This window comes from Syzygium oleosum, unplaced genomic scaffold (assembly GCF_021117445.2).
Source record: "Syzygium oleosum isolate NSW1041296 unplaced genomic scaffold, Sole_v2.1 Sole_v2.05, whole genome shotgun sequence".
NCBI lineage: Eukaryota > Viridiplantae > Streptophyta > Magnoliopsida > Myrtales > Myrtaceae > Syzygium > Syzygium oleosum.
Window position 1 is genome coordinate 14,223,361 of NW_026607489.1, and position 12,627 is coordinate 14,235,987.

General features: G+C 44.4%; 4 protein-coding genes across 4 annotated transcripts; 3 read left to right on the forward strand and 1 right to left on the reverse strand.

The window, feature by feature from the left end:
- Positions 1–231: 231 nt before the first annotated feature.
- LOC115664988 (uncharacterized) lies at positions 232–1,821 on the forward strand. The gene is made up of 2 exons (XM_056311868.1): positions 232–918; positions 1,012–1,821. The coding sequence occupies exons 1-2, from the start codon at positions 751–753 to the stop codon at positions 1,516–1,518; spliced, it is 675 nt and encodes a 224-aa protein (XP_056167843.1). The 5' UTR covers positions 232–750; the 3' UTR covers positions 1,519–1,821.
- Positions 1,822–3,125: 1,304 nt separating this feature from the next.
- On the forward strand, positions 3,126–4,016 carry LOC115668179 (uncharacterized). The gene is made up of 2 exons (XM_030589678.2): positions 3,126–3,293; positions 3,405–4,016. Exons 1-2 carry the CDS (start codon positions 3,126–3,128, stop codon positions 4,014–4,016), a joined length of 780 nt encoding a protein of 259 aa, XP_030445538.1.
- An 836-nt stretch (positions 4,017–4,852) lies between these two features.
- On the reverse strand, positions 4,853–6,690 carry LOC115667116 (uncharacterized). Its single transcript, XM_030588734.2, has 2 exons — positions 5,563–6,690; positions 4,853–5,449 (listed from the first exon to the last, which is right to left on the reverse strand). Exons 1-2 carry the CDS (start codon positions 6,358–6,360, stop codon positions 5,024–5,026), a joined length of 1,224 nt encoding a protein of 407 aa, XP_030444594.2. The 5' UTR covers positions 6,361–6,690; the 3' UTR covers positions 4,853–5,023.
- Positions 6,691–9,869: 3,179 nt separating this feature from the next.
- On the forward strand, positions 9,870–12,069 carry LOC115663767 (anthocyanidin 3-O-glucoside 2'''-O-xylosyltransferase-like). The gene has a single exon (XM_056311239.1). The coding sequence runs from the start codon at positions 10,427–10,429 to the stop codon at positions 11,816–11,818; it is 1,392 nt and encodes a 463-aa protein (XP_056167214.1). The 5' UTR covers positions 9,870–10,426; the 3' UTR covers positions 11,819–12,069.
- Positions 12,070–12,627: the final 558 nt, after the last annotated feature.

Here is a 12,627-nt window from a genome sequence, read left to right on the forward strand (position 1 = left end):
TTCTGATGTTTGTAGTCTGAATGAACCACTATAAGTCGCGACACGGAAGACTATTTTCAGTTTATGTGCCTGATTGCCACTTCCTTGCCTAATCAAATTCACAAAAAGCAAAAATAAAATAAAGTAATAATTCACAAAAAGAGACCAGTTTGGTGCTGGTTGTTGTTATGCTATCAAGTATCGACAATGGAAAATGAATTTTCTCTTGATTTGCACACAACGGCGCAACTGAAATTGCTTTATCATCTGGAGAAAAGTTTAGTTTCCGTCAACCCATGCTTTTTTACGTTGATTTGGACCATGCATAGCAATACAATTAACTTTGTGATGGAAAGCGATGAATATATGTGCGAGGTATCACGGGACTGCTGAGATGCCAGGATAATCATGTTCCCACATAATTAATGTTTTTTTCTGCGAATTTTATTTTGCCTTTTACTTCATCATGGTCGTTTTCGGATTAAGAATAGTAAATGTTTAGAGGGTGGTCACACACACTCCCAAAGGACGTCACTTTAGTAGCCCCCTAAGTGCTGCCGTATTAAAACATGAGATAAGAAAAACTAACCTGTTAAATTGTTCTCTCATATGACGTGTGTAGGTATGCATAAGTTTCATTGTAGGTGGCACAATGAATTGACAGGAACCAGTGGAGTTACATTTTACCTTAAGTGGGCAATTCAAGATTTGAGCCAGCAATTCTTGGGTTGATTGAGATCACCTCCCTTCGAGTCTAATTAGAAGAGAGAGATGGTTTGGAGGAAGGAACACTTGGACCTAATCTTGGTTCCTTGTGGGTTATCTATTATGCTTGGCTACCATCTCTTCCTTCTCTACAGGTGCCTAAGATGTCCACAGACCACTGTGATTGGCTATGAGAACCACTATAGACTAGCTTGGGTAGAGAGAATGTTGCAGGTACAAAATGCCACCAAACTTCATACCTCCTTTGATCTATCAATCATGTGCTTGATTCTGATTCGCGTTCATAAGTTTAATTTTTATGTGCAGACTGAGGCAAAGAACAGAGATATTCCTTTGTCCGTGATCTCGAGCACCATAACAGCTTCGACTTCTCTGGCATCAATTTCCCTGGCTCTAAGCTCACTAATTGGTGCGTGGTTCGCGAGCTCTTCAAATAGCATCTTGACTAGTCCTTTCATATATGGCGACACAAGGCCTACTATTATTTCCATCAAGTACATCAGTCTTCTGATATGCTTCCTGCTCGCCTTTGCATCATTTGTCCAATGCGTACGGTGCCTGGTCCATTCCAATTTCCTGATCAGCATGCCAAATAGCGATGTTCCAGTGAAGTACGTGCAGAGGGAAGTGATAATGGGAGGCGTGTTCTGGTCCCTCGGTCTTCGTGCAATCTACTTTGCAACCACTTTGCTGTTGTGGATCTTCGGTCCAATACCTATGTTTGTTTCCTCAATAACCATGGTCATGATGTTGCACTTCCTCGATACCAACTCCACACCGCTACATCAATTTCAGCCAGCTTGTCTCCTCTAATAAAAGGGCCTTAGAGCTTTGTAGAAGTTTGAATCTCAAAGGAATTTTAGATGCATGGCAATGTTCTCTAGGATCCCCTAAATCATCCGGCGGAGACATTTTTGGGATGGAAAAGTTTTTTGAGTCGACAAGATGTTGAAATGATTCACGTTTTGTCCTCTAGTTTTTCTTGGTAGCAAGTTGTAATAGTTTGTGGCTTTATTTTACTTTCCATTTTCAAATTCATCTGCTGCATCCATATGCACCTTCCAGTCTTCTGATTGTTTATGTATTATGAAGCTAAAAACAAGCCACTTGTTCTGTCTATGAGCAAGAAATTGTCAGTCCTCTACTATTTGTTTTGACGCCATGATTGATAGCCACGGAGAAAATTCAATTCCAAGAGATGAATTTTCCTTGCCAAATTCTAACTATTCAAGATTTCTGGATCTAGCAGAATTTCTTTGTAAAAGCTGTGGACGATAGAGTCTCATTAAGAGCAGAACTACTTGTAAACGACGGCAACAATCCAACATCATGTGATACTTTTAAGCAGACGAAGAATCACTGTGATCAAGTTTCTGTCACATGGCTATAGGGCAAGACATCTTCATCAAATATGGTTTCAGGAACTATAGATCATTACCCATTTTGTCAGTTAACTAAGTTTTCTAATGAATGCTTAATGTACTAGTCTCGCTTTACTCATAGCTTAGACGTCTGACGTAAATGATTTCCTGTCTTGTCTACTCTCCCAGCTATGGGTTCCAACCTTATTTGTTAACAGCTTCATATTTTGGGAAAATAATGGCCCTAACATCTGGATGGGTTCTTATCTCTTCTTTTGTTGATTCTAATACGAGGGAGAGTCTTCGCTGGGAACTAGTAAGCTTATTTTGATACTGAACCTGCAAAAGAAGTGTGCTTACCAAAAACAGTGCCTAAAGATGGTTTTCCTGTATAACAGGATATCTATGGTTCCATCAGTAAAACATCAAACACTTCATGTTCTAATCCACCGGCAATAATAGAGGATCAGATTCTAATCTAGATTTAGAGTACTAGCATAAGAGCTCCTGCCTTTATGCCGATTCTAATATTGGTAGATGCTGCTGTAAACAGTTTTCCATTGTAAGTGTCAATTCAAAGAAAAGCTGGGCCAAGCAAAAAGCAATACCAAAACTCTTCAATGAATTACGCCAATTGCCTACTGCAGTACAGGGTTTTCAGAAAGGTTCTGCTTATATTTTATCTCTCTTGCATGAGGAAAGTGTTGTTAAGAAAAGTAACCAAACTTGCATCATCACCATACCCGAAGGTTCATTAGTTAATCGCAAACGAAGGAATAACAACCATCCAACTGTAGAACCCATGAATATCAGGACATAATCAAAATTCAAACTTTTGAAAAGATTGTTCTTTTGATTAATAAAACAAATGCATACAGGTATCTGTCATTGTTGTCATACATGACCAGATCCACTAAACACTCGCTTTTATTTTGTGAGTCACATGACGTCATGAGTTTGTCCACCATATTTATTCTATTTTGCAGTGTTAATCAACCCATCTTCTTCTACACCGTTAGTAAGTGACACCTTCATCCACACACTCTCAGAGAGAGAGAGATGAGTTGGAGAAAGGAGTGCCTAGATGTTATACTGGTTCCTATTGGACTATTAATCATGTCTGGTTACCATCTTTTCCTGTTGTACAGATGCCTAAAGTTCCCTCAAACTACAGTAATTGGATATGAAAACCATTGCAGGAAAGTGTGGGTTGAGCGAATGCTGCAGGTCAAGAAAAGCAAAAACTTCTAATGCCTCTATTTCTGGACAGAAAATTTGTGTGTCTCCAGCTGTATTTGAACTGGATTATCTCAGAAATTTTTTTGTTTGAATTTGCAGATTGAGGCAAAGGAAAGAGGAATGTCCTTGACAGTGATCTCCACCACATTATCAGCAGCAACTTTCCTGGCATCAACCTCCTTGGCTCTGAGCTCTCTTATTGGAGCATGGATTGGAAGCTCCTCACATAGTGTTTTCACGGCCGATTTCATTTATGGGGATACGAGTCCTTCCATGATTTCCGTCAAGTACATAAGCCTCCTCAGTTGCTTTCTAGTGGCTTTCGGGTCCTTTCTACAATGTGTGAGGAGTTCAGTCCACGCCATTTTCCTCATGAGCATGCCAAACAGTGATATTCCAGTGGCCTATGTTCAGAAGGCAGTCATAACAGCGAGTATTTTCTGGTCAGTCGGTTTACGGGCGATCTACTTTGCTATCAATCTGCTGCTATGGATTTTTGGTCCAATACCGATGCTCATATGCTCGGTCACTATGGTGGTGGTTTTGCACAATCTTGATACAAATTCAACCGCTTTGCACAACTTTCAGCCTAAAAAGGATCTTAACCTCCTTAGCAAAATGGGCCACGGTGTATCTGACATCATGAGAGGAGTTGAACATCCCGAGAATGTACAAGGAGCAAAAGGCACAGGTTCTGCTTCAACCGGTTAATGCCATGCTCATGTTGGCAAAAGGGTGCCTGATGAAGTCACAGCTTGAAATGCCATAGACAACATCGTACCACAAAAGTTTAGGTGACCGGCAACCAAGAAAAGAGCGGGGAAATCCTCAATGACATCTTGAGATTTGGGAAAGAGTTGAAGCCACAAAAGTACACAGATCTGGTGCTGGATCTCTATTGTTATATCTGAGGGATTACAACGTCTGACTTTAGGGAATTTCGTATATTCTATGTTTGCAATGATTGCGCCTATCCTCATTACTCTGATGGGTGGGCAATAGGATAGTCTGGCCTGGATTGATCAATAAGACTTCGATTTTATCTTCAATGCATGAGTCCTAGTACCTCAGACGAGCATATATTATTTGCTTTTGCCAGTGTACTGCAGAAATAGAGATACAACCATTACAAATTTGGAACAATCATATATGGGCCATAAGTTAGTGCAAGTGCAACTCAAGTTGAATTGATAGCGAGGCCAACTTAAAACCAATTTGCTTCTTTTATCAAACCATTGCATGTATGCAGTACCGGTCACGTTTGAAAACGCTTTGCTCGTTGGAAAAACTGATGATGGTGAGAAAACTCGTGAAGGCAAGTGGGTGGTAAAACCTGATGATGCTAGTTGCATATGTGCTAATATCTACAGAAGTACGGACGATTCGGTTTTTGCTAATGAATTTCGTTCGCTGGATTTGCCAGAGGAAGGATGCGAACAGAGTTGACCAGGGTTGAAGAGCTTCTTACCAGAATACAAACATCGATCATTCCCATTATCCAGAATAGAGCAGCCAAAAGTAACTGACTTTGAGTGAATCCTCATGTATACGCTGTAAAGTTTTTATTAGGAATAGCTAATCAATGAAGAATCACGACCTTTTAAAGAATAAAAGGTCCTAGGAATTAGTAATATTAACGGGGGAAAACAAATAATCAATCTGAATCTTCATCACGATCACATTAGTATCGAATTAGCAGCTAATTTGTGTATTCAGTTTCAGCATTCTTGACGCATGTTCGACGCCACAACTCTGGCCCAATACTTGATCTGAGCTTTCATATCTTCCGGCGAACCACCCTTGGCGTTCCACTTTGGGAATGCAGGAGCATAGCTTTGTGCGAGCCACTCTTCAGAAAGATAAGGCCCTTCATCCCCGTTGCCATCCTCATTCTCCTGGGTCTTCCCTTGCAAACCGGGAAGTATGTTGACGAGATTCGGATCCAAGTGCTTCTCGTCAAATGAAAAACCCAATTCCTTGAAGCCTTGCACTTCTTCATCTTCGAGATCACTCAGGCTCTTCCTTGAGTTGCTCTTGGTTAGGTACCTTCGCCTCATCTCCTTGTTAAAAGCTATGGCACTTTTTTCAGCATCTGTAGATTTCGGCGATCGGTATTTCGACATGCTCGCACTCTGCGTCATTCCCTGCAAACCAAGCGTTCTCTTGATCTACCGATCCAAGAAAGACACAAAGGGCTCTATCTGATTATGCAACTAACTATCCTAGCTTTTAGTCCTGAATGATGTTCGATTAGTACCTTCGGAGTGTGCCGCGGCGGCAAGAACTCGGATAAGTTAAGAGAGGCTTGCCTACTCGGTTTGGTCATCCTAGGAAAATTCTCTCTTCCTTCGAATCCCTTTTCTCTTCCTATACAAGGCGGTAGAGACGGCGCCCTGAGAAGAACAGGGCGCGGTGACTGCTTGTGCTTGTCCATCCCGCCTTCCTTCAGACCACATTTCCCCTCTTGAACTCCTTTCTTGCTTGAAGGCGGCAACTCGGCTGAGGCCCGCACATCTTCAGGAGTCCCATCATCGACCTGCACCTGTTCCGCTTCTTCTCTCGCTTCTTCGCACGAGACCGATGGAGCCCGAAAGGAATCGGCTCGAACATGACCAATGCCTTCTGAATTCATCTTCCTCTGCAAAGGAGAACTCGAGTTGTTCGGCTGCCAGTTCTCGACTGCCTTCTTGCTTGAAGGTGGCAACTCAGCTGAGACCCGCACTTCTTCAGGAGTCCCATCATCGACATGCACTTGCTCCGCTTCTTCGCACAGGACCGACGGAGCCTGAAAGGAATCGCCTACAGCAATGCCTTCCAACTCCATCTTCCTCGGCGAAGGAGGACTCGAGTCTTCCGACTGCCGGTTCCCGGCTAACGTCTCGCGGGCGCGATCACCGACCGAAGGGCAAGGATCAGCGAAGCATCTGGACATGACGGCGCTCTTGTTGTTGTTCCTCCTATGGAGCAGGTTGCCGAAGAACCAATACTCCTCCAATAAATCCACCGCTTCCCCATCAACCAAGCAACCCTCCGAAGAAGGAGCCTCCTCATCCATCTGCCGAGTCCTCAGATCTGCCACGTCTCATGGCTAAAAGCACTAATCTCGTGAGCATTAAAAACTTTACAGATGGGGCTGACCAAGGAAGTCGCGCCATGTGCTCTGTACTAGAAACACGATTATAGACACATACGCGTACGTTTAAATAATCAAAGAAAGACATGGATATGGAAAGGCAAATTGAGGATGAATAGCGACGGAGAAAGAGTTTCGGGAGGGTGGGGTCGCGTCGGATATTCAATGTGGGGCGAAAAAATTGGAATGGGGTCGTGTTGCAGATTGGCGCAAGGCAAGGGGACGCCAGCCCCACTGCCCCATGTGACGGCCTCTTTTTGTTCGCTAAGGAACGGGAGATGATTTTTTGATTCTATGGGTTCTGGATGGGGTGTGTAGGTACAAGCATGTGACAGCTAAGTTTGTGCCGATCACAAATTTAATTTTTAATGAGGGGGGAAATATGGAGTGGGATGGAGGGGTTGGGTTGGGTTGGGTTGGCGTTGGTTTTTGTCCTTTACGGCAGGAGTAGCTTGTATAGATTATGAGTATTAGTTCATCTTCATCTTCCTAAGCCAGCTTAGTTTATTGGTAATCTGAAGATCATATTCTATTTCAATTATAGGGGGTGCAGGAGACTCGTGGATGAATAGCGGGGATCGTGGCCTGATTGGGGGGAGCCCACGGGTTCCATCAACCAAACTCGCGGCCCCCCCGTCCCCCCCAACTGCTTTGATGCTTCGTGCTGGGTGCATTTCCCATCATGTGTATACTGTAATAATTCATGGAATTTCATGTAGAATTTCTGTATCCCAAACCGAAATTGTCCAATCGATCGTAAATTTAATTATAAGAATGTCGATTCAGTTTTAAACTTTTCGATTTTGCCAATTTATCTCTAAACCTTTGCGCGAAATCCTAGTGTTATCCTTATGACCGATTCTTGCCGATAATAGCCGATGTGGCGGCCTAATCATCGATGGCTGTCTTACGCGACACATTGCTCATGTCAACGAATTAGAAGGAGGGGACAAGTGGAGCCACCACTTGCAACGACCTGCACCACCGACCTAGCTCAAATCCCGACAAGCCCTCGCCTAGGTCACATGACCCAAACAAGTGCTCGCGCAGCCAAATCTTGCCTAGAACAAGTTATGGCAAAGACGCAGGGGGGGCACGGATTAGTAAATCTCTTTGGCATTTCATTTTTCACTACATTTCTATTTGCTCAATGGCCTCTTCAAGCTACGAAATCCAGGTGACTCGCGAGCTTCGGCCGTCGGAGACCTTTGCTTGGGCTGTGTGACCTTGGCTAGGGCTTGCTGGGGCTTGGCAATGGTGGTGGTGCAGATCGCCGTCGGGGGTGGCTGCCGCCACCGCCTCTTTTCCCTGCCTAAAACTCGGTCAGCCACCCCCTCTTTTCCCTGCCTAAAACTCGCTCCTCTCTCTCTTTCTCTTTCATTTTTTTTCTTGTTTTTTCCTAAATTTCTCTTAATTTTTTCTGATTTTTAAACTTCTCCATTCAATTCCTTTTTTTTTTTTGTCTAAATGTTCAAACTTGCCATATCATCCTAGCTTGATTAAGTATGTTCATAAAGCTTGATTGCACAAATCATACAAAACAAAAAGTTCGAGTGAACAAATTAAAAGGGAAAGGATCCCGTGGCACGATAGGCATGAGTTATAGGACCCCCAAAAAAAAAAAAAGAGTCAATCATGGGCCTTGGGTCCGGTTAGGCATCGCTAATTGGCATCGTCGCTAATTTCATAGCAAAACTATTCGTCGCCGATTAGCGACAAAAATAATAATTCGTCGCTAAAGAAAGAAAAAACAAAACAAAAATAAATAAAAAATCAAATGCATTTGCATTCTCCCCTCCCCAGCTCTATCATTTTCCTGTCTAAAATTAGGTATACGGGAACTTAGAGCGATTTGGGGCAGTTTGGGTACAGATTTCGCTATGATTATCAGTGGGAGAAGTGGATTGTTCTAAATTACTCAGGCGGCATAACATTTACATGACAGAGCTCTGCTAAGCAGTAATATTTGGTTCTCCCTAGGATCATTTGCTCGTGATGGTGTGGTGGCAATACATCGTGACCACAACTTTGGGAGGTTAGACTCCAGAAATATGAACTTTAGTTGTAACTATGATACTTTGCGCTATCAACAGGCATGGAGTGAACAATCAGGACTCCAACTTGGATCAAATTGATCTTTCGTGTTATGATCTTCATGTCGGGTAAGCTACTTGACAAAAAATGTTGTCTGATATGTTGGATGATATTCCATCGCGGATGTTATCTTATTTTTGGAAGGGCCTAGCCTTACCAGTTACTAGAACTGGATTGATAGTGGGTAGGAGAAACATTACTCATATGTAAATTTAAGGTGGTCGATATGGAGTATAATGTGTGATAAAGGAAGGACATAGTGGTCTTTCAAGTGATGCTGCCTCATGGACTGGTCACAAGAAATGGAACTATTGGCTTGGCCTAGCAAGAGTTACCAGCTAATGAGTTTGTTGTGGGTGACATCAGAATAAATATGCTAAGAATGCTAAATAACTTGAAGAAGGAGAAACGAATGCATTCTAGATTCTGGTTGGCTATTGTGTTCTGGGTCGCGAAACGGGTCTTCAGTCCACAGTGGTTGATAGTCTTCTCTCCAGATTCTGAGGGGACAATCACCGGTCATTGGTCAGTCCTGGTTTAAACTTTCTCTAAGTTCTTTCTCAAGCTGTAGAAACCACGAAATATTGATTTAAATAGCATTATGTGAGTTGACTTTATGATCTGATTGTAGGTATGGCTATGTAACCCCTGATGATGTGCCTGAAGTTCTCGAGCAGCATATTGGGCAAGGAAAAGTGATAGAGAGGGTTTGGAGGTTTGCTCTTTTGCTCTTTGTGCATGGAGCTTTCAACGAGTTTATTTTGTTCTTAATGCTCACCAGCACTGAAAAGTATTAGTGGGAATTATCAAATGCTGTAGCTGGTGATGTTAACTATAAGGACTCATTGCCCATTAGTAGGCCCAAGTGCACCTACAAATCTATGTCTTTCTTAGGCCCAATCTGTCGAAGTGGATCCATCTTAGGCATCCGACTTTGATCCGTTCCGGCCCTCCTATTAGTCGAGTACATCCCTCGGAAATTAACGGCAATAGACTATGTTTGTTCTTCCAAATAGCAGAATAATAACAATTTAACGGCAAAATAATATAAAGAATTGTATAGTACATAATTCAGCGCACTCCGTGTTTTTACACAATCCATCTTTCGTCGTCATTCGTCATAGTTTAAAAAATTGACCAATTATCCATGTCAATGATGATCGACACCGGTTGGCATGTAAAAAAGAATACAACCGTGTATCAAAAATCATGCCGTAATATTATCATACTGTTGCGCAACACTACTCCTTCGACGTTCTAAATTCAGTGCATAACTGATGACGATATCTCAAGTTAAGTCCATGTTGTTAGAGGAAGTATGTTGGTATATATAAACAAAGTTTCCCATGCGTAAATACACAACGGATTTATGTTTTTCTTAACCTATGATATCCTCGTTGAAACAAATGTGCGCAGGTGTGGAGGCGTGAGGAGGGAGAGTAACGGATGTTAAGGGAGACAAACGCGGAGAGAGAAGGGAAAATCGCAGATTTTTTCAAATTTTCTTACTTGTGGGACCGACTATCCACATGTCGTCCGCGGAATGGTTTATTGGATGGCCTACGTGGAGTATTCCAGTCACTTAATCCTAATATTTTCTCCACCATTCTCCTCCAGAATGATCTCTCTCGTGGCTTTTTTCACTCCTTGTAAAGCGAAAAACACGAGGCATCTCAAAGTCAGGGTCAAACATTCCTGTCTCGTCCGGCTTTCACGTTCGTCAGATATAGACCAGGAGTTGCTCATCATCAATCCGTTACATCCGACCACGACAATCCCATTCTTCGCGAAAAGGTCGATCCAGCACACGAATCTTGAAGTCCAGGGATCTAAGAACTAAAACGGCCAATGTGTTGATGCACGTAAAGGGAAAAAAAATCAAGAAGAATTACTGATGGCAATGTCGGAGGAGACGAATTCCAAGTTTCACGTAGCCATGTTTCCATGGTTCGCAGTTGGTCACATGACCCCGTTCCTCCACCTCTCCAACGAGCTCGCCGAGAGGGGCCACAAGATCTCCTTCTTCTTGCCCAGGAAAGCCATAATTCTCTTGGAAAACCTCAATCTACACCCCGACCTCATCACCTTCCACCCGGTCACCGTCCCCTCAGTCGCCACCCTCCCTCCGGGGACTGAAACTGCCTCCGACATCCCCCTCTCCGACAATCCCTCGCTCGCCGTTGCCATGGACCTTACCTGCCCCCAGTTAGAGGTCTCGCTGCAGGCCCTGCGGCCCGACTTCATCTTCTACGACAATGCCTACTGGATCCCCCAAGTGGCCAGACCGCTCGGCATCAGGACAGTCTGCTACAATGTTGTTTCCGCGGCCGCGATTGCCATCGTCCTCGTGCCGGCGCGGGAGGTGACCCTCGGGAAACCCCTCACGGAGGAAGAGCTGGCGAAGCCACCCGAAGGGTACCCATCAAAGACTGTCGTGCTGCGTGGCAGCGAAGCCCGATCCCTCGCATTCGTAACCCTGCCTTTCGGCGACAACATGACGTTCCACGGGCGCACCACGACCGCCATGCGAGAGTGCGACGCGATCGCCATGCGTACGTGCCAAGAAATAGAAGGGGACTTGTGTGATTACATCAGCAGTCAATACGGTAAGCCTGTCTTCTTGACTGGCCCGGTCTTGCCTGAGCCGGCGAGGAAGAAGCTGCACGAGAAGTGGGCCGAGTGGCTCGGCCGGTTCGAGCCAGGGTCCGTGGTGTTCTGTGCGTTTGGGAGCCAGCACGTTCTCGAAAAGGACCAGTTCCAAGAACTCCTGCTAGGGTTCGAGTCAACAGGCTTGCCATTTCTGGTAGCTCTCAGACCACCAATTGGGACGAACTCAGTAGAAGAAGCTTTTCCCGAGGGTTTCGAAGAGAGAGTCCAAGGGAGAGGAGTGGTTCACGGCGGTTGGGTCCAACAGCCACCGATCTTGAGTCACCCATCGGTCGGGTGCTTCGTGAGCCACTGCGGGTTCGGGTCGATGTGGGAGTCGCTGATGTGTGATTGCCAAATAGTGATGGTCCCCCATCTGGGCGACCAGATCTTGAACACGAGGCTGGTGGCCGAGGAACTGAAAGTGGGGGTCGAAGTGGAGAGAGAAGAGAGCGGGTGGTTCTCGAAGGAGAGCTTGTGCAGAGCCATCAAGAGCGTGATGGACGAGAAGAGCGAAGTGGGTCGGCTGGTGAAGAAGAACCATGCGAAGTGGAGGGAGGTTTTGGTGAGCCCAAACTTCATCAGCGGCTACATCGATAGGTTTATTCAGAATCTGAAAGAGCTTCAAATGAAAAATTAGAGGTACTCATATAGAGAGATCCGGAAGGGCAAAGATAGCGAATGTGAAGTGGCCTTTCAAATATTTAGTTAAGAGTGCTGTTGCTAAAGAAGTGATATCATGGAGATGGGTTTGACTCATTTAATCAGCGGGGAAGATTAGTTTGATCTACATGATCTTGAGAATGATATTTTCTCCGTGGAAAGAGATTTTCCTTCCCAAATTTACAATACTTTTTGGGCCAATGTACCGTGACTTGTCTTTTGTAGGGCTGTCAAAAGAAAACAACCTGGCCCGACCCGAAAATTTTCGGCCTTTTCGGGGTTGAGCCTTAGTTTGTTTCGGGTAACAGTTAAAAAAGATTGGGTATTATTGTTATGGATCTGTTGGGCTCGTTTTATACCCGAGCCCAAACACAGAAACAATAACAATATTAAACCCTACCCTCAACCGCCGTACAGTAGAAGGACGAACGTAGTGCGCCTTCTTCTTCCATCGGTGAGAACACAATTAGAATTGTGGTCTCCTTTCCTCCTCTCGCTCGCACGGTCCTCCGGTAGGCCAAAGGCGTCTTTGAATTGCCGACCGCAAAGGTGACCGTCACGATGAATCCCATGACGAGGCTTCACGATGATGATGGGGAATCGATTTGGGATGAACTACTTATGGCGTTTTGGGAGCCGGGATGAAGCGACGTCTTCAGATCCATGGAAGCAAAATGAAAATGAGGGTTAAGAGTCGAATCCTTTGGTTAAGAAGGTTCTGGCTCTCAGCACTCGGAAGAATTACCCTTGTTTCGACGTTGATCCTTAGGCGAGACTCGTCGAACT